The 20,395-nt window shown below is 37.6% G+C and overlaps 3 protein-coding genes across 4 annotated transcripts in view; all 3 read right to left on the bottom strand.

The window, feature by feature from the left end:
• Nucleotides 1–20,395, bottom strand: part of LOC140924635 (NLR family CARD domain-containing protein 4-like) — a 388,290-nt gene that overhangs the window by 342,183 nt on the left and 25,712 nt on the right. The window lies entirely within an intron of this gene.
• Nucleotides 1–20,395, bottom strand: part of LOC140925039 (NLR family CARD domain-containing protein 4-like) — a 93,805-nt gene that overhangs the window by 51,798 nt on the left and 21,612 nt on the right. The window contains exon 2 of the mRNA XM_073374999.1: nucleotides 14,140–14,325. Coding sequence (XP_073231100.1) covers nucleotides 14,140–14,325 — 186 coding nt within the window. The remainder of the gene's footprint in view (nucleotides 1–14,139; nucleotides 14,326–20,395) is intronic.
• Nucleotides 6,568–13,691, bottom strand: LOC140924898 (NLR family CARD domain-containing protein 4-like). The gene is made up of 5 exons (XM_073374888.1): nucleotides 13,687–13,691; nucleotides 13,196–13,261; nucleotides 12,844–12,878; nucleotides 9,168–11,905; nucleotides 6,568–6,654 (listed from the first exon to the last, which is right to left on the bottom strand). Exons 1-5 carry the CDS (start codon nucleotides 13,689–13,691, stop codon nucleotides 6,568–6,570), a joined length of 2,931 nt encoding a protein of 976 aa, XP_073230989.1.

Genomic DNA, 20,395 nt, shown 5'->3' with positions numbered 1-20,395 from the left:
GACGGAGTCAAATTATTGGAATCAATCATTTTAAAATTGTTGTGTGAAGGTAAAAAGGGCCGATTTTCGCAAAATAGATCTTAAAATGAGGGAATGACATTTCAGAGAGCTTAAGCTTCGGTAACATGGGCAACAAAAATGTGCAACTTGTTTTGTAAAGTTGCTGCTCAAAATAAATAACAAGTTGAAAAGAGATGATGCACGCTTTACCACCCACGTTCAACCTGTTAATAACCTGATTTGCTGCAAGACAGGTTTGATATGCATGGGTGGTAAAACGTGCAACATCGCTACTCAACTCACTTTGCAACATTGTTGCATGATTTTTGTTGCCCGTTTTTCTGTGCCTTTAGCTACTAAATTTCCCAATAAGGGTGAGCCATGTCCTGCACTCCATTACCCCTACGCCCCCAGGAAAGTGCATCTCTGGCGCATATTTTTTTGGCTTACCAGCTATGAATGGTCCCTTACCTGCTGAACTAAAATTTAGGGAGAACACTGCAATGAATGCACACCACCTGCATTCTTCACAATAATTTTGTGTGACCAAGCAAGTTTCAAGATACAGTAAAACCTGTATTAAGCGGACACCCTTAATAAAGGGTGCCCACCTATTACAGGTTTCTATAGATAACGTCATATAAGGTGTCAAATGCCATTCAAATGAACCGTGGAAATGTTTAGAATACTCCCAGAGACTATGACGAAATACGTTTGCATTAATTTCTTCATTTAAGAGAAACAATTGATCACAGTAACATAAGCATAGATTGCAACTCAAAATTGAAGAAAATAGATGAGTGACACAAGCTCCATACAAACAAAATGAAATAGAAAACAATACTGTACTGTGAAACTAATCAAATAGGTTCATCAAGTCACATTTTTTAATGTAAAAATTGAAAAAATTTGCGGGTGGCAGTTCAAGGCAATCTTTCACATTTCCGGTGTCTGTCATGTTGGGTGGTGGAATTTAATAATTATTTTAAATGTCCGTTTAATACAGGTTGGCAAAAATAGAAATGACCATTTCAGGTACTTTTTAGGTGTCTGCGTCCGCTCAATAGAGGTGTCTGCGTAATCAAGGTTTCATTTAAAGCAAATAAGGGCAATAAATTTTGGGACTTCGGCTACTGTCTGCTTAAGAGGGTGTCCGCTTAATACAGGTTTCACTGTACCTTGGGTGCCAGAGCCACAACAGCGAGGTGTGAAACACAGAGAGAACAAACGGCGCACACAGGTTATTCATCCTCGGTATTTTGCATACAGATCTTAGTAGCCAGGGTCGTTTCAAGACGGCATGAGTGGAAGGTGAAAGATAGCATTGAAAATATCATTGTTTATAAAGGAATTTGCCTTGAGAAATCGCAATTTACAGTGTGTATACGCAATATGACAAGATGGAGTTTAACTGAACATTCTAGTGGTATGGATCAATGCCTCAACATCATCTCCTCAAAGAAAAATTGCTGACATATTCGTGCAATACGCCCGTTAAAAATGAACAATATTTTCGACGTCGACACATCGCAAAAAAGCCAATAACACATGTGTAAATCGAAATGATTTCGTCCTGGAAAACCAAGTTAACAACACTTGAAACGGATCTTTTCATTATAACAGAGAAAAAAACTTCTAAAAAACGTTTACTGTACGTATAAACCATATGAAAGAGTTACGTAAGCTTATATATCTGTTCGCTTACCTCCACTCGCATGGCTGCTGTAACGGGATGGCAAAAATTTTGAAAAGGACAATGTTTCAGCGGAGCGGAGCCAATGTTAATTCCTTTCTGTACAGGCTACATAATGAAACGCTCGGTCAGAAAATAAATTCAACCCATGATTGCCTGGATTATTACATGTAAAATTGTTTAAAAAAGTTTAGGGCATCGAAATTTCAAGAAACTCCACCACTTCCGCGTACATCGAATTTGTCAAAGCGCATGGCAGTAACAAGCCGCTGTGCATGTAAGCCCGCGCGCGATCCCATTCCCGCCGCTCGTACCAACACGTGACCCGTGTGATATTGGAGAGATTGAGATTTATAATAGACTACGAGCAGTCTCTCTTTTTTCTGTGGTCCGTCGAGCAAAACAAGAGACAAGCAAATGGCCACGCGCGAACCCGAAGAAAAAGAGAGACTGCTCGCAGTCTAGATTTAGAATCACGTTTACATCAAACGTCAGATTTAAGTTGACAATTTCTCATATTCGAAAATGAGAAGGTAATAATCTGTCTAGACCCATTCTTACTGATGAGCCAGGTATGAAACTTAATACTGAAGAACAGGTCTCGAGGGGCTGTTCTTAGGTAAGACGCGTTTAAGCAAAATTTCAAACGGAATGTGCCGTTTATACGGGATAGTTTGAGTCCTATTTAGGACGCGTCCTATATAAGACGCGTCTTAATTTTCCTCTTTTAAACGGCGCGATTGTCTTTGGCCTGCAAACGGCTAGACATTTGCGTGACTCAGATGACCATGCACTGTGTACAAATGGCGGTCCTGTCTCGAGTACGAGACAGCAACACAGAGTCCTCAAAAGGCTATTAGCATGTATTAGGAGGGGCGGATCCAGGATTTTTCTTAGGAGGGGGTGCACTCGTTTCTTGCTCTACTTCAACACCTATAAACCACATATATATATATATTTTTGCATTATACCAGTTGTATTAGAAAACCGCAGGTCATCTCAGGAGGGGGGGGGGGGTGCGCACCCCCTGCACCCTCCCCCTAGATCCGCCCCTGATTAGGGAGCTTTAGCAACAACGACGGCGACGGCTACGAGAACGTCACTTGAAAAGTGAAGTCACGCTGCTGCAAACTCTATTGCGCTTCAGTTCGTCAAATCATGTGCAAGGCTGGCAGTTTTTTCGGGAGTTGAATTCTAAAGACGGTTCAGAAAAAGAAAAGGATAGCCGTCCTCTTTAGTTCAAGTCCACCACAAAACTTGAAATTAAGCACTTTTACGTCGTAGTCGTGCAGTGACGGCAAAGAAATGTACAAACAAGCGTGATGCACGTGCAGAGTTGTTGTTTTGCCAATTAAACCCTATAGCTTTTTTGAAGTTTTCGTCGATGTCGTCGTCGGCGTTGCTTAAGCCCCCTACTGGAGAGTTTCAAAAACTATCACTTTCAAAACGAGGCTAAGTGCAAAGTTTTTCTCGTGGAAATGCTTTTTATCAGGAGTCCATAATCCTTTTAGGTTTTGCTGACTAAATTTGGGCCAAAACCGTCCTAAAAATAAATTGGTCGGAGAAAACGCCGTGACAGAAATACATGGAAGTTGCTCTCTCCGGGTTATGGACTCCTGGTTTTATCAATAGCGTCGCACTTAGCCTCGCTTTGAGACAGAGGCTTGGGGCAACTCGAAAATTGTCTATTAGTTCTTTGTGCTGAATACATTTACAATCCCTCAGAAAACGGGAGAGCGGGAAAAGGAAAAGTCCTTACGACGAGTTCTCCCTCTCGGAAAACTTAACGATCAATTCCAAATGAACTACAAATTGTCATGGTGTGCATTCTTAAATATCACTCAGAGAGGCAGAAAACAACACCAGGTAACTGTAAATAAAACAATTTATTTAGGAACTATTTAAATTTATCTAATATATTTATCAGTTCTAGATTTTTCGTCTTATAGTGGATACAAACTCTTATTTTACGCTTTGGTGACCTGTGTTAAACCGCAGGTTCACCGTATTATACAATGCTTGTTTCTTTGCTAGTTCATGGAATCTACATTATGGTAGAGACTGATTAAATCGCCCAATACTGCTCTCTCACTAACTCAGGGAAAAAGATGTGAGATCGTAGTAACCGTTATTAGTCACTGCTAATGAACAGTACAAGCAGCTAAATAACTAACCTGGAGCTGAGTCTGAAGAGCGATCTTAATTTTTAAAAATATTGAAAAAATGCAGATGGGGATAATCTCATTTGCATAAGCTACAAAAGCTAACAACAGTTAACATTAAAACTAAAATCTAATTTTATAAATCCATCACAAACTGCATATATCAAAATGATGTTCAGTTAAAGCTGGAACATTTTCAGGTGGAGTAGTTTACAAAGCTGATTTGTTCGCCAGCTCACGGAAGTTACATTTTGATGAAATGAAAAATAACTACATCTTAGTGCAGGCGAAGTTTTTCAGCCTATGTTCGATCTATACCGGATAACTTTTGCGCCGGCAGGAAAATACGGATAGAGCTTCTTTTCTCACATAAGAAAAGTGATTTGGGGGCCAAGCTGCGTCGCGCGCATGGGATCTCTAAAGTGGAGAGTCACATATCGGATAGGTGTTCATACTACACTGAATAGCTTTTAATGTCGGCACAGCAATCTATCCGGTATAATGTGAAAATAGCGTGAAAAACTTACGCTGCACTTAGGTGCAAGTTAATATTATTACCCCAGATTTAGAATCAGCTATAATAACAAAATGAACGATCGCAGTAATTTTGCTAAAACACTGAACTGTTATTAGTCACTGCTAATGAACAATACATGCAACAAATTCACTCTGAGCCTGGATCTGAATCCAAGAAGCACTCTTAATTACTTAAAAACATTCAGTAAACTGACAGGTAGGAATAATCACAGCTTGTGTTGCTTACACAAACTAAATCTTAATCCTTGTATTATGAAACATCACCATATAATATGTATGTGACGATGAACAGTTCAAAGATCATGTTCTTCGTATCGTCACTCCTAATATGTCTGTCAGTTTATAGAAATTACAGTTTTGTTATAAGTGAGAAGGAAGCTTGCTCTTCACTTGGAAGTATGTATATTACTTCAGTGAATCACCTTTACGAACAAAATCTATGATCAAAGTCAAATCACTTGACACACTGAACCGTTATTAGTCACTGCTAATGAACAGTTCATACTAAAAAAATTTACTTAAAACCTGGATCCGATTCCAGAAAGTCACACTGGACTGTTATTAGTCACTGCTAATGAACAGTCAACTACACCAGGTAATACAAGGGTAAGCCTCACTATGGGTACCCTGGGGAAGTCGTGTTCGTCGAGTCGCGCGTTTACCATCAAATCGTCGGTTGTTGCTGCAAACACTTCACGGCATAGCTATCACGAGTCCAAAAACTATGCGTCATGGAGTTTTGGGCCATCATTTTGGAAACAACAAAGTTAACTTTTCTTGACTTTATTCGAGCGCGTCGCATTGTGTAAAGCATCATAAGAAAATAAATCTAAGCACTTCCAAGTTGGGTTAAAAACTAGGAGCCTATTTGTTTTGCAGCGTCCCCGAGGGGACCCCACATAAAAGTGACGGGGATGCTCGTCGTTTCGTTTAGGGATAGGAATTGCGAATGTTGATCTCACTTAGAGTGGCCGGGAAAAAAAGCCAATATTTTCCCCATACAGATATCAGTTGGGTCAAGATGGGTTCATTCTCTTAGGGCTGTGCATACAGAAATAGCTAAATAAAAAAGCCAAATACCACCATACTTTGTTGAAGTACAGTCCCCTTAAGCGCTTGAATTCTAATTTTCCGACGAGCATTCCCGTCCCTATTATATGGGTGTCATCCAAAATGTGGAAATACTAAAATGAGAGGGATATCAAAGGGATATTTTCAATACGGGAATACCGAAATGATTGTCGCACAGATGGTTGTTGTTCATTTAGTGCCCAGCAAGAGAGGGTGAAGGGGACAGAGAAGGCATGTCCCATACACACCCTATTCCACAGGTAATTCGTTTCGAGTTATTTTTAGAATCAGGATAAAGTTACCTCGCGCGCTGCGTGGATGTTTCGTGGAGGTTTCGCACGACTAAACGCCGTGCAAAACATGTCGGGTGAAAGGCAATGAAAGCGTAAAGAGATCGAGAGCATTCCTGAATATTGACGTGAAATGAGTCGGCGCTCACCTGGGAAAAGGGAATCGCTGGACTCTTTGACAACCTGTGAAATCAGTTCAACTCGAAGTTGTCGTTACCTCAGTGCTTTTGAGAAAATGAGAAATTTCGCCGGTCTATTGAAACCGGTCGTTTTTACAATAAAGCAAGTAGGACGCCAAGTGTTATTTTTGTTAAATAATGAAAGACTAATAAAAGAATATATATCAAACCAGAAATTGCTCTCTTCAAATTATAAATTATAAATGATCCTGAGAGAATATTCAGTGTGTTAAGGATTTCCCTGCTGTACTGTTAGCTCTATACAAGAGAGGAAGGGCGATTCTTTTTTAATTTCCGTTTCGCTGACACGGCTTTAGCAGAAATCTCTCCGTAGTCGTTTCCGTCGACAAAACGAATAATAATATAATAATAATATCACTCTCCGCGTCTTCCGCCATTTTGCTCTGCGTCAATTCGTGAAGGACGCGTGGCTCTGAGCGTGGGTCATCCACGCGGAACACATTCGCGCTATGTGATTGGCTGTTGTCTAATCCCCCTTGGGATCTTAAAAATAACTCGAGACGAATTACCTGTGGAATAGAGTGTATATGGGGGATGCCTTCTCTGTCCCCTTTATCCTCTCTTGGTGTCGAGGTCTCTTCGGGCTTTTGGTGTGGTGAGAAGAACTCCCTTTTTCACTCTTCATCAAATGTGACTCCCGTTTCTTGTAGTTCTGCCTCTGTAAGTAGGCGATATGAATACTCATAATCGCTGACGGAGGCCTAAAAAAGAAGACAAAAAGAAACAGGTTAGTTCGTTAGTGATGGTGAAAATGGTAGCCATGATTGTTTTGCCAAAACAATGGTGTGTCTCTAATTCCCCACCAACCTCAGCGTGATTGAAAAAGACATTACTTTAATGAAACGCACATGTGTAATCGTCCTTCTAAAGGAAAACTTTGTAAACAAAGAAATTCCTCTTTTTGTCTAACCGGCTATCAAGCGTTTTCTTTTTCGGGGAAAGTCCTTTTCCCCTCAACTTCGAAACAAAATGGGAGAAAGATCGCCTGATCGGAGGTTACGTTTTGTCCTGATCTTCTAGCACCCCGCGGAAGAATTGAGAGGCTGCTACTGGTCAGAAAAAAGTAGAGAGGCTCTTTGCGCAAAGAAGCGAATGCGATGAAAGAAGCGAATGCGATGAAAGAATCGAAAGCTTCGCCAGTCCGCCTTATTTCATTACCCTACTTAACTTTAAGTGTGAATGTATTTTGCACGAAAGTACAGTGGAACCTTGATATAAAGAACCTCTATATAACGAAGTCCTCCGTATGACGAACGATTTTCTTTACCCCAGTAACAGCAAAAAAGATGAAAAAGAACCTCGATATAACGAACAAAATAATTTTGCCAGTCCCTTGGCCCTTCGTCATGTCGAGGTTCCACCGCCTGTACTAACTGAGGACACAGTTTTTACGTCTCGTACCGGAGAGGGGACCAAAAGTTCTACGTCATTGGAGCAACGCAGGGTAAAGGCAATACCCTCACTGCTTAGTTGTTTTAAGTATCAGTACAGTCAAGGTAATCAAACTCGCGATCTCTCGCTCTATAGTAAGGCTGTCTACTGATTTTCCACGTAACACGCCAATTTTTGGCTTGAAATACACTGTACAGTACAGTGCATTGGTTGAAACTTAAGCAAACGTGTTCCTCGCTTTACTATATAGTAAAATTAGCTGCTCAAGATTTTTGTGTCCCACTTCACCTTAAAAATTGTTTGAAGCATGCAGAAGGTGAGATAAATAGTGCCAAGCTAAATTTTCAACATTCCTTCGAATGACAACCATAGAATGTTTATTTCGGGAAGTTATGAAATGTCTAATAGCTATTGAAATTTTGACATTTCGTAAGTTGATACTTCGCTGAGCGAATTCCTCTGCAAACGTACTGCTTTCTAGGAAACTGAAAAAAAAGCTGTTTAAAAATTATAAATTAACTCAGTGTAAACATAATTTGATCTCACGAAATAAGTGACATGAAGTGTAATAATCAAGAGTAATTCTTAAAAGTGTTTTTAGCTCCTTTAGTAGCGGTTTTACTTTCCATGGTGAATACAATAAGCACACTCGAGGTCGAGTCAACTACGAGGCTAGAAGAAAAAATTCGAGAGGAGTTCAGCTTTTCGTCACTACTTCCCATACCTCGGGCATAATTTTCAGTCTAAATTTGCACCGCAGCCAATTGGTAGTGCTCTCCCTACTCTTTCCCCGACAGGACGGCAGTAATCAGAATTGCCTGTCTTTTACTGTCCTTTTTATTGAACGCATCAATACGCTTCATCCCCAGATTTAGCGTCAAGGAACATGCTTAACCGTAACGTTACAAGAGTAAGATTTCAATTGTATTCTATAAAAAAGAAGAAACCGCATTTGCTTTTTTAAGTTCGCATTTTAAGGAAACGGTAAGGAAATCGAAAAATGAAGTCAAAACTTTTCAAAGTCAATCCACTACCATCCTGGCCATCCAAAGCTAAATACACTAAAATTTCAGTGCAATAATATAGTAGTCGTTAACTGAACTTGACTTTGATATTGAAATCTATTTTAGTCCACTGACGTAGTAATATTATTTATTACATCCACTTTGAAATCACTATCCATTACCTGTCAATCACTGGCTATCTGTGCAATCTGATTGGCTCTCGGCGGTGTGATTTATTCCTAAATCGCACCATTTTTTGCTCTAAATCGCATCTGTTCCAAATCGCGTCATTCATGTTCTAAATCGCACCATTTTTGTTCTATATCGCATCATTTCTGTTTGGAATACAAAATGAGATGTAAAAGCCTTTTTGTTTCGGCTTTTTAACAAACCAGCTATTTGATCAATAAAATATTAGTATTGACTAAATTCTGCGATTTCAAAATGGAAGTAATAAAGTGGTAATTGAACTTCGTGTCGTGCAATTTTGGTCTGAAATCATACTTGTGATTTTGAAATCACGCGTATGATTTCAGAGAAAATTGCACTCCACTCAGTTCAATTACCATTATTAACGGAGTATGATTATTGCAATCTCTTTTCACCCTGCAGGACATCTAAAGACAGACAAAATACATTAGCAATTGTTGTCACGACTGGACCACTATTCAACAAGTTTTCTTTTACAAAAATTTGTCTTTTTCAGTATGGATAAAAATGGCGACACAGCCCCTTTAAAGAACGGTTTCTCTTCGTCTACCAGCAAGTTTCTGGGTATTACGAGCATTAATAATGCAAATTACAAAAGAGAAACTTACACAATAATCTGACAATAAAATCATGGCCCTTTCCTCTGCTAATGCACACAGCTCAGTGGCTTCTTTCTTTGTCAGTTGAACCCTTTTCAGACTGAGATAAAGAAGCCGAGGACTACTTTTGAGACACTTGATTAGTTCAGTCACTCCGCGGTCCAGCGGATTTTTGTCAAGCGAAAGGGACATCAGTTCTGGTACGTGGACGAGTACATGGGCTAAAGCTGTGACTTCCTCTTCACCTATCTTTGTTTCACTCAGGTTCAGCGATACCAGATGAGGTACACTGTGCAAATGTTTGGCAAGCTCACTTATCCCGTGACTGAGTGGGTTAAGTGATAAGTTAAGGTTACTCAGCTGAGTGACATTCTTTAAACTGTGGGCTAAAGCGATGACTTCCTCTTCACCCATCTGTGTATCTTCCAGGTGCAGCCCCGTCAGCTGAGGTACAAAGTGCAGGTGTTTGGCAAGCTCACTTATACCGTGACCGAGTGGGTTGTTCTGTAATGAAAGTGTACTCAGCTGAGTCACATTCTTTAAACTATGGGCTAAAGCTGTGACTTCTTCTTCACCCATCTGTGTATTACTCAAAAACAGCATTTCCAGATAAAGTACACTGTGCAGGTATTTGACAAGCTCACTTATCCCGTGACCGAGTGGGTTACATGATAATCCCAGAGAGCTTAACTTATCAACATACTTTAAAGCAGTGGCAAGTAACTGGCACTCTTGATTCCCCATACCAACATCACGTAAATCAAGCTCAGACAGTCGAGGCACATGGTGAAGATTATTCAGTAAAATGACAAGTTCACTTGTTGGGCCCTCAATTTCACCCTCAATTGCAATCTCTCTCAAATATGAGAGAGAGTGTGTTAGAGTCTGGTCAAATGTTTTCTCGGTTAAGTGCAAAGAGTTGCAAACATCATTATTCTGTAACTTGTGATCAGACTCTTGAAGAGAGAACTCTGGTGCTGATATTAATGATGTAAGCAGTCCACTGGGCAGGTATTTAAGGCGAGTTAAATAGCACACAAATCGATGTCCGACTTTCTTAATGAAAAAGTCGCCAGGCACTTGATTCACGGATTTTACGTCACCATAACATGTCACAAAAACAGTGTCCAAATCGGACATCACAGAAAACATTTCATCACCCAAATCTACTAATTCCAATCCTAGAACAAATACATAATCTGGCTTATAATGGAAACTTGTTGATCTCAGGCAATGTTCGCTTGAAACTTTAACCAGTTGTTGGTTCTCTATCACAATAAGACCGTTAACGCATTGCAGAAATGAAGGATAGACATTTTTCCTATCTGAAGCAGGGCAAGTAAGGAAAAGATCGGTAGTAATACAATAAAACTCTTCTTGTTCCTTAGTGAGCTCCTCAATAGAGGGGTTTTCACAGAGGTTGTAATCAGTCAGACCTTCTTTTTCTCCTATCATCTTCAGATGGCTAAAAACAGCAACGGTAGCTTCTGATGACAACTCACAAACAAATTTAATAACTTCAGACAACTTCTTGAACCGTTCAAATGAGTCGACTTTAGACAGACAGTTGAAGGGTTCTTTGGCATTTTTTAAATCACGAACTAAAAACCAGGCGGAAAGGAATTCTTGTACCGATTTATGAAGAAAGAACGCCAGTTTCTCAGGATGAGGAGAGTCTGAAAGGTTTGAAGTCTGTAGAAAGCCAAAACTGATAAACTTCTCAAGGAATAACCGAATGTCCTGTGGGACGTTGCTGAGTGTGAAATAAAGACGGTCATTTAAAAGTGCCTGCCATGCAAGTTCCCCCAACTTTGAGAGATCTTCCTTGTATTCATCCATGCTTCTAAATGTCTCATCTGAGGATTTGGCAATAACGTGATCTAGCAGCGTCTGGCAAAATTTCCAATACAGGTCTGAGCGGGATGTTAATGGTCCTTGATATTTATTCCAGCTTAGAACCAACATTAGCAGGAGAAGTGGTATTTCTGCTAAGCCACTGAGATTGTGTTCGAACAGAAACTGTCTGAACTGGTATACTTCTGTTTGATCTCGAAGAAACTTTAGAGCAAACTCTTCAACTTGCCAATGATTGAAGCCATTAATTTCAAACTGAGCATGACTTCCGGGTCTTAACTCATCTTTTTTCACCGGTCGAGTTGTCACAAGAAGAGTACAATCTCTCAACTGACTACCTTTCCAAATCTGATGAACTGGCGATGATTTTCCGGCGCTGTATTCATCATAGCCGTCTAAAATAAGTAGGACTTTCTGTTGGTTGTGAAGAATATAATCATACAACTGATTAAATGCCATAGGGTCACCTGCGGACAACAGCTCGGCCTTTTGTAGCATGGCACAGAAGTCTTGCATGTTGCAAACATCTCGGAGCTTGATTAAAAGTACAACAGCAAACTTCATTAGGACTTCTTTATTACCTCGTGACCAGTCAACGGCAAGTTTCTTTGTCAATGTTGACTTTCCTATTCCTGGCCTCCCGTACACTAAAATTCTCTTAGGAATTAGGTGATGACCATGGCTTGCGAATATCTCACTGTAATCTTCAAGCTCTCTTTTTGTTGTTCCAGCAAGTTTTCTGTCATCTCTTAGCAGTGTTAACTGTACATACACCTCATCAATGTCCATGGTATTATTACGGTCCCACGGAGTAATCATTAACTGGCTCGCGGAACTGTTGTAGAATGAGCACAGCTGATTTTGAGTCCACTCCAAAAAAGCAGTTGCGGTATCTGTTTATAAAAAAAGTAGCAGTGATAATGCAGTTTACGTTCTAGTACGGTCATTTTCATCTGAGCGTGGATAATTTCTCTCAAAAAGCAAGACCTGTCCAGCGGTTTCTAAACAACCTTCTGTTGCGAGGTTGACTTGTGGAACAATTTTTGAGATATAGATTTTAACACTTTTATACTACAGTTAGTTTACATTGTACTGGCCTCCCCTTCTAATTTAGTATTAAAAAATCAAAATGTCATGATGATTTTAACTCGTTCATTGACGTTTAGAAGCTGGGCTGTTCAGTGTTATCGTTTTGTACTGTAAACCCGTTGCTCAGACTTAGGGTGGGAACACCTTATTCATTTAATAATTAAGCTAAGTAACAGAATGAAAATGGTAGCTAATTAGACAAGAGAACTTAACAGAGGAGAGGGGAGAGGGTCTTTTTTAATAGCCTGCGAGCAAGCTCTCCGGGGCGCTATGACGGCGGGGAAAAGGGAGAAGAGAGAAAAGGAAGGAGAGCTTGCAACAACGTCTCTGGAATTTGAATTCCACCTCCAATTCCCCTGTGGTTCCCCGTCGACTGAGCGGTCAAATTCCTGCCAATCAGTGCGAAGCGGAAAGGGTGCAAATGCAAACAAACATTGAAAAACACGTGCCAAGGGTAATGATGTCACTACTAATGTCATCTCCGCCAATCAGCATTTAGCATTGACTTTTTCGATTCGGATATTCAAATTTCAGAGACGCAGTTGTAAACTTTCCTTCCTTTTCTCGCGCCGCCGCCAGTGTGCCCCGGAGAGCTCGCTCACAGGCTACTTTTTTATTTAAATGGAACACATGAACCGTAAACGTTCGAATTAGCATCCTTCTAAAAATAAGTGCCCCCTTTCGAATTATCCCCCCCCCCGCTAAGGAGAAAAAAAAATTGCCTAATTACAAGCTAATGTACACAACCCTGCTATGAGAGTTTCAAAAACATTTATCCTGAAAAAAAAAAAAACAAACGAACAAAAAAAAATAAAACCAAAAACAAGAGGAAGGGAAAATGAACAGAAAATATATCTTCTCGTAACATGTTGGATTGCTTACATGTACAATGTAGCATTAAACATTAAGGGCCCCTCAACACATATCTGGATATTTCTGAGACTGCACATTTTCTTAATCACAAGATGGCCTTCCCTCAACACTAAACCAGTGAATCCACCCATTCATCTACGGCCTATTCATGTTAAAAAATATGTGGTTTCAAACAATATCCAGATTGTGTGGATGGGCCGACAGGGGCTATAAATTGGTACCTGAGGGACCTGAGGGACTTGGTAACTGTTCCTTTGATCTGCTGGCTGAGCTCTGCTGTGATGTGTCTTCAACAAAAACAAATCTCTCACTTACAATCAAGAAATCTACTAGAAACAACTGCTACTAAAAACGTCACTAGAAGTGCATATCAAGACTAGTGTAGTTTTAACACTTAAAAAAAGGAATATAGCTATGCGGTCAGCTCAATACGCTGGCTGAAAAAAACCAGACTCATCAGCTAAGAACACTTGGTGGCGGTTGCTTAACCTTGTAAGGATGTTCTAATCAACAAAATCCACAACTTTTTTGCTTCAGTTACATGACTGTACTTTAATCTCTTTTTGGTTTAAAATGACAAGAGGTCTCTTCAATGTTCTTATAGTTTGTAGGTTCCTTGAAGAAACCATAACAATTAATATCTACACCAATATAATCAAATCTGATTAAAAAGCTGTTTTAAAGAGAAAAAGATGTCATGTGTGGCACCTACCCCATAATGCAGTGGTGAGCTTATGACGGCATCAAGGAAGTACACTGTAACGTACCCCCCGGGGGGGGGGCACTTTAGGAATTTCTAGGTGGGGATGTGCCGCTGGGAGCCTGGAACCCTTAACCTTTACCAGAGTTAGTTCAGCTGAATTTTGCTACCCTATACTAGAGTAAACTCCCCAAATCCCCCTATCCTAGAGTAGCTGTGTACCTAGTCTAGATAAAATCTTCAACCAACTGATCAGTTTCCTGAAAAATGATACCCTATTCTAGAGCCAAACGCTCTGATTTATATACCCTATCCTAGAGTAAACTGCTTGAAAACCATACCCTTCACAGCGGCACATACCTATATAGCCCATATATGGCAGTACCCCCCCCCCCCGGGAACGTACCCCTAGTTTCTGTAAAACAACAGGCCAAAATGGGACATAACATTATGAGAAATATTTACCTTGGTAATGAGGCCATGAATGAAAAACATAGGGCTCACTCAAAATGTGGGCAACAAGAGATGCTGCCATCACACTGGCACAGGAAAACCAACTCTCTGAAGGCAACTGAGAACCATCTGCAAAATCCGCTATCCCTTTCACAATTAACCACTCAATTTGACAGTCACATGCTGCTGTAAACACTCCTATAGAACGACAATGAAAATGGTACTTGAATTAATGTTGGAGACAGTCCTACATCAATATAGCTTACATTATTTTGCCACTGTCACACTTGTCACACAAGGTTTGCAGTCTTCTTTCCTCTCCTGTTCACTGTTACGGCCTCCATTCTTCAGTGGTCAGTTGCTTTTCTTTAGTTCTTATTGCGAGGGAGTTTGGGGTTGGTGCTTAATGCCCTTAGGGGAACCAGGTCCTGTGACTCCCCTATTCGCCATCCCCCTTTTTTTCTTCAAGCACCTGTAGACTGGTTTGGGTTGGTGCCACTCACAGGGTTGTCATGGTTACCTTCCAGGCTCAATTGCAGTGCCTTTCAGATTTACTTCGCACCTTTCCCACACTTGTCTATTGCCACTGGGCATATATGTTTCTGCACTTGGTTAATGTGACTAAATGTTATTCAGGTAGCGGTCTCCATCACTAATCGAATATGGGGTGGTCTTGGGCTTAAGAATGCAGTGAAACCTCTTTTAATGTGGATCCCCAATTAAGCGGACACAAAGCCGGGTTCCGAAATTAACGTCTTATATTTTCCTTTGTAACGAACTACTATTTAGCGGACACCTGTATTAGACCAACGCAGACACTAAAATGAAATACATTTGGATGATTTCTATTGTTGAAAACCACTATTAAGCGGACACCGGACTGACAATAGTAGAATTGGATTATGTCCTTGAAATAGGTACTGTAGTCAGTAGTTAGTAAAATGGGTTTTGTGGCGCAATTTTCGGATTTAAAAAATTCCAATACTTCTAAGAATAAAATCCCTGAATATGCAAAAGACTTCAAAAAAGAATGGCTTTACATAACAGGGATTAATAAGAAGTGTGGTGATTTTATGAAAAAGATAGATTTTAATTCTAATTCTTTTGAAAAAGTTTTTTCATCTCCAAGAGCAAAAGCACTTATTGAACATTTTAAAAATGTTTTGGAGGCTCAAAAAATTGGGAAACTTCAAAATATTAGTAAATTAAAGTTCAAATTAAGTGTTGTTGAGCAAATAATTGAGTTAAGAATTCACATATATTTAAATATGGGAAATGTTTTTTATTCTGACTATCTTTTGGATGAAGATTTTCAAGATTTTTTTGAGAATTTAATAATCTTTACTAAGAATGTCAACATTAAAAATGAAGAAGATTTTGAAGATGATATTTATAATATAGATGATAATATTTGGGATAATGTAGAAATTGGTAGTATTAGAGAAAGTGAAAGTGAAAGCGAAAGTGATTAAAAAAGGCTTAAAGTCTTATAATCTAATTATAAGATTATAAGACGTCATGTCTAACCAAGAAAACGGTTCGTGGGGTAGTACAAAATTTAGAAACAGAAAATATAAAATTGATTTAAAGAAATAATATAAACTAATAAAAAATAGAAATGGGTTTTAAAAAAAACGAAAAGCAAATAAACAGATCAAACCAATTGTTTTTTTTACCTTTGGAAAAAGGAGGATTGATATTTGATTTATTTGATTACTTAATAATTAGTGATCTTGATAAAAAAATCAAAGATGTAGTTAAAACAATAGAAAATGGTAGTAGTAGTAGTTTAGAAGAATATTTTAATAAAATTCCAAGAATTAATGTTAAAGAAAAGTATTACAATGCAAGGGAAGAAATGGATGGTTTGTTTAAAAATGCAACACAATTATTATGTTACGAAGGCACAAGATTTGATACTGATTACAAAGTTGGTTGTTGTTTTTTTGATAAGATTAATATCATAGAATACTGTGATAGTGATAGTGATGATTTCTAAACTTATAACATTTTTGTTACAAGTTTTAAAAATGATTTACAAAAGTTTAAGGAGTATTTAATTAATATATCCAACTAATAAAAAATGGAACCAAGGTCAAGAGAGACTACTCCTACAAAAGAGGATTTGGAATTTATAGTTGATGATGGGTATAGACATAACGAGGATCCCGATTATATTCCAAACGAAAAAATTATTAAAGGACCAGAGTTTAAGAGATTAACCAGAAATGCTAAAAAGCTTGCTGCAGAAAAAATAAAATTGATTTATGATTTAAAGATTATATAAACATTAATAAAAATGCAACTGTCCAGCTACGAAAATATTACCCAAGAGAATATTATCTTTAATGAAGCCAAAGAGTTTAAAGTAAAAAACAACAAGATTAAATACAAACGTATTCCAATTGAAGTCAAATATCCAAATAACAAAAAAGGACCACTGGTAATCGAAACTCCAGTTCTTTTCTCTTTTGGAGTAAATGAAAAGAAAAATCAAGAAACAGGTAAGTTAGTAGGTTATAGTATTCCAGTATGTCTTTGGGCTAAAGATAGTGAACCGAGTAGTAAAGAAAAAGCATTTTTTGATGTTATTAATAATGTAACAACTCTATCTCAGAAACATCTAGAAAATGAATATGGAGTAGATTTAGCATCATCTCTATCTTCACCATTTTATTTTAAAAAAGAAGAATACACAGACAAGAAAGGAAAAAAGAAAACAAAAGTTGATGAATCATCAGCTCCAGTTCTTTATGCAAAACTTATTTACTCTAAAAAATCAAAGAAAATTCTTTCACTATTTAAAACAAAAGGAAAGAAGGATTTAAATCCTTTCAAATATATTAATCAGTATTGCAATGTTAAAATGGCACTAATAATTGAAGGAATATTTATTAGTAACACTGTTAAATCTTTACAAATAAAAGTACATGAGTGCTATATCAAACCACTTAAACCTAGGGAATCTTTACTAACAATTGATGAAGAGAGTGAGGGTGAGGAGATGCCTGATCAAGTAGTTGAAGACTTACTTTTATCTGATGAAGAAGATGAGTAAATAACTATTTTTAATACAAATATTGTATTAAAAATCAACCAAATCCTTCAAACTTACCCAGGAGTTAAATTTATCAGGATAACCAATCCATTTTACTAATGCCATTTTCTTTTTATTATCCCTCCTGATTATTTTTTCTATTCTAAATGTCTGTTGTTTTGCTTTTTGTAATTCTTGTTCATAAAAAGAACCCTTGATTTCCTCTCCCATCAAATCAGTAATAGAATATGTAATAGGTTTTGTTGGTAAAACTTTATCAATTACAAATATCTCCTCTGTCCAGTTTGGTGTGTAACCTTTATCAAATACTTGCCTCTTATACTTAGAAATTCTAACACGATCACCAACCACAAATTTTGATTTACCAGGTTTTAAGTAAATCAAATCCCCATACAAATTAGACCAAACTTTACGCTCATTTTTCTTTTTACTTGCTTCAACAGGAGTCATTTTTATACTAGAGTGTCTCGCATTATTGTAGTCATTAACTAGTTTATCAAGTTTGTCCCAGTAAACAGTGTTGTTATTTACGGTAAACATCTTCCACATTCTGTTTTTCATTGTTTTATTCCATCGCTCAACAACACTAGATTTCTCCTCGTTTTCAGTGTGATACAACTTGATTTCATCTCTTTTCAGAAAATCTTTGAAATGTTTACTTATAAACTCCGAACCTTTATCAGTCCATAACATCTGTGGTTTACGTTTACGCTTGAATATGTCCTCAAATGCATTACTGACAGTTTCAGTTTTTTTATCTTTCAATCCCTTAATCCATCCATACTTGCTAAACACATCTATTACCATTAGAAGATACTTTATCCCTTTATTCCATTTACTAAACTTTTGCATTTCAACTAAATCAGCAGCCCAGATATCATCAATCCCGTTTGAGATTACTGATCTCTTTTGAAAGTTTCGTGTGATTGGTTTGTGAAGTTCGTCGGCTAATTGTTGAGACCAATCACTACTCAACGCCGCTTTACGTTTTTTGATCCCATTCCAAGTTTTTGTTTAGTATTAATTATTGTTCTAGCTAAAGTATGCCCCCACTGCCTTTCTTTCCAAGGAATTGCATCTAACGATTTTACCATCTTTTTGTCAGCTTTATTTTTACACTTTCTGTCATCACCACAAACACTATAATCAACATCATGTTGCATGGCCACAGCATCAGTTGGCCCAGTTGGTTGATCGTAAATTTCTAATATTTCACCAGTTTCTGGATTGTATCTTACTTGGTTTTCGAGATCATTATAAGGACCTGTATATTTATGCCCTGGTAAGGTCCATCCACCTTTTGGTTTTGGTAATTTACCAATCTGCTTGTGAATATCTATTCCTCTTCCATCTAATTCTGGTCTATCAGTTTTATACTTTTTATTTGGTCTCACTTTTGTTGATAACTGGTCCATAGCTGTTCCAACAGAATCTTGAATAAATGGAGTGAGTTTACTGATTCCATAATTTACAGCTTTCTTCTGAAGATTTTTATTTCTCATTAACTCGCTTGCTCCATATCGTCCCATTTCAACTGCTTTCTTACCCATCCAAGGTAGACCGTAATGTACAAATCCGTCAACTGCTGTACCAACAACAGTATCAAAGACGCCCGCCCCTTTAGACGGGCTGACTAGTTTTTGTTCTAGTTTTCACATATCTAACTTTTTTGTTTCCACAGACTGCACATCTGCAATAGAATTGAGTTCTACCACGCTTATCAGTTTGGTAACCACTTGGCTCTGTGCAAGGAGTTACTCTTTTATCTACAATACAATATGATTCTTTCATTTAGTATAATGTTTAGATAAATATGTATACTAGATCTAATTATCTATTCATATAACAAATGGAAGCTAAATTCTTTTCTGAGATAGAAAAAAAGATGGATGTTAAAACACTCAAAGATTTTGAGAAAGAATTAAGAAAAAAAATAGTAAATGAGCTTGAAACTCTTAGAAAGACTAATGATGATCTTTCTAGAATACTAATGGCTGGCGAATGTGAGATGTGGGGAAAAATCAGAGATGAGGAATATTCTTGGTTGAAATTAGATAGTGGTAAAAATAATAATCTTTTTCGTCTTATTGACATTTATTCTCAATTTAGTGAAATAGTTGATAGTGTTAAAGATTTAAATAAAAAAGTTGAGAGGGTTAAGCAACTAAAGAATTTGCCAGATGATAGTGAATAAAAACTATTTAAAGAATAAAATTATTATATAAATGACAAACATGTTGGAGAAGAAGTTTTCTAATAAAGATTTAGGAATTGAGTTAAATTCTTATATTGACAAACAGCAAAATGTTTGGTTTCGTGGAAAGGATGTTGCTGAGATTCTTGGGTATAAAGACACTGACGATGCTGTTAGAAGGCATGTATCCAAAAACCATAAAATACGCCAAAATACCTGGTACCCCGTTTCGGGGAGTCAGGTCCAGAACCCAAAAAGCTGCCCCGGTGAAACGCCGGGTCAGGTCAGATGGTGCACGTTTATCGATGAGGCTGGTTTTTATGAACTTGTATTTAGTTCTAAATTAGAAGCTGCTAAAAAATTCCGCGATTGGGTATTTACTTTAGTTCTTCCATCTATCCGTAAATATGGTCAGTACAAAATGTTTGACAACCCAAATAACAAAATGTTTAAGATAGAAAATGAGACAGACCTTCACTACAAAGTAGTTCAACTAATTAGAAATTATTATCCAGATTCTATATTAGTAGCTGGATTGGGAGAGAATCAAGATACAAGTGAAAAAAGACTAGATTCCTATAAGAAAGGTTATTTGCGCGGGACACCAGATCTAATGATTCTAGATTATCATAAAGATTATAATGGCCTTTGTATAGAATTTAAATCTCCAACTAATTACTATGAGATTTCATATGCGCAAAAAGAAATGAAAGAAAGATATAAAATAAATTGTTACAAATTTATTTTAAGCAATGATTATGATTATATTTGTAAAAGATTACATAAGTATATGGCTGGTGTTCGTATTTTTTGTAAATATTGTCCAAAAGCATTTTGTAACAAAAAAACGCTAAATAATCATTACAAGGTTATTCATAGAATTGAGAAAAATATTTAATTTTTGATATTAAAAATAATATCAAAAATATACTACCCCCCAAAGTATGCCTTTATAAAATCACTGTTGTCATTATCAAAATGAGGGTTATGTATTACATCTAAAATACTACTACCCC

This window comes from Porites lutea, chromosome 14 (genome assembly GCF_958299795.1).
Source record: "Porites lutea chromosome 14, jaPorLute2.1, whole genome shotgun sequence".
NCBI lineage: Eukaryota > Metazoa > Cnidaria > Anthozoa > Scleractinia > Poritidae > Porites > Porites lutea.
Note: the sequence above shows the minus strand (reverse complement) of the source record. Positions and strands in the feature narration are given on the sequence as shown.

What these genes read in the sequence shown, in the direction of transcription:
- LOC140924898 (XM_073374888.1), bottom strand. An exon ending in AAGTCCCTCAGGTCCCTCAG is followed by an intron (nt 12,879 to 13,195) that starts GTACCAATTTAT and finishes TTTTTTTTTCAG; the next exon opens with GATAAATGTTTTTGAAACTC. An exon ending in AACTCTCATAGCAGGGTTGT is followed by an intron (nt 11,906 to 12,843) that starts GTACATTAGCTT and finishes TTTTATAAACAG; the next exon opens with ATACCGCAACTGCTTTTTTG.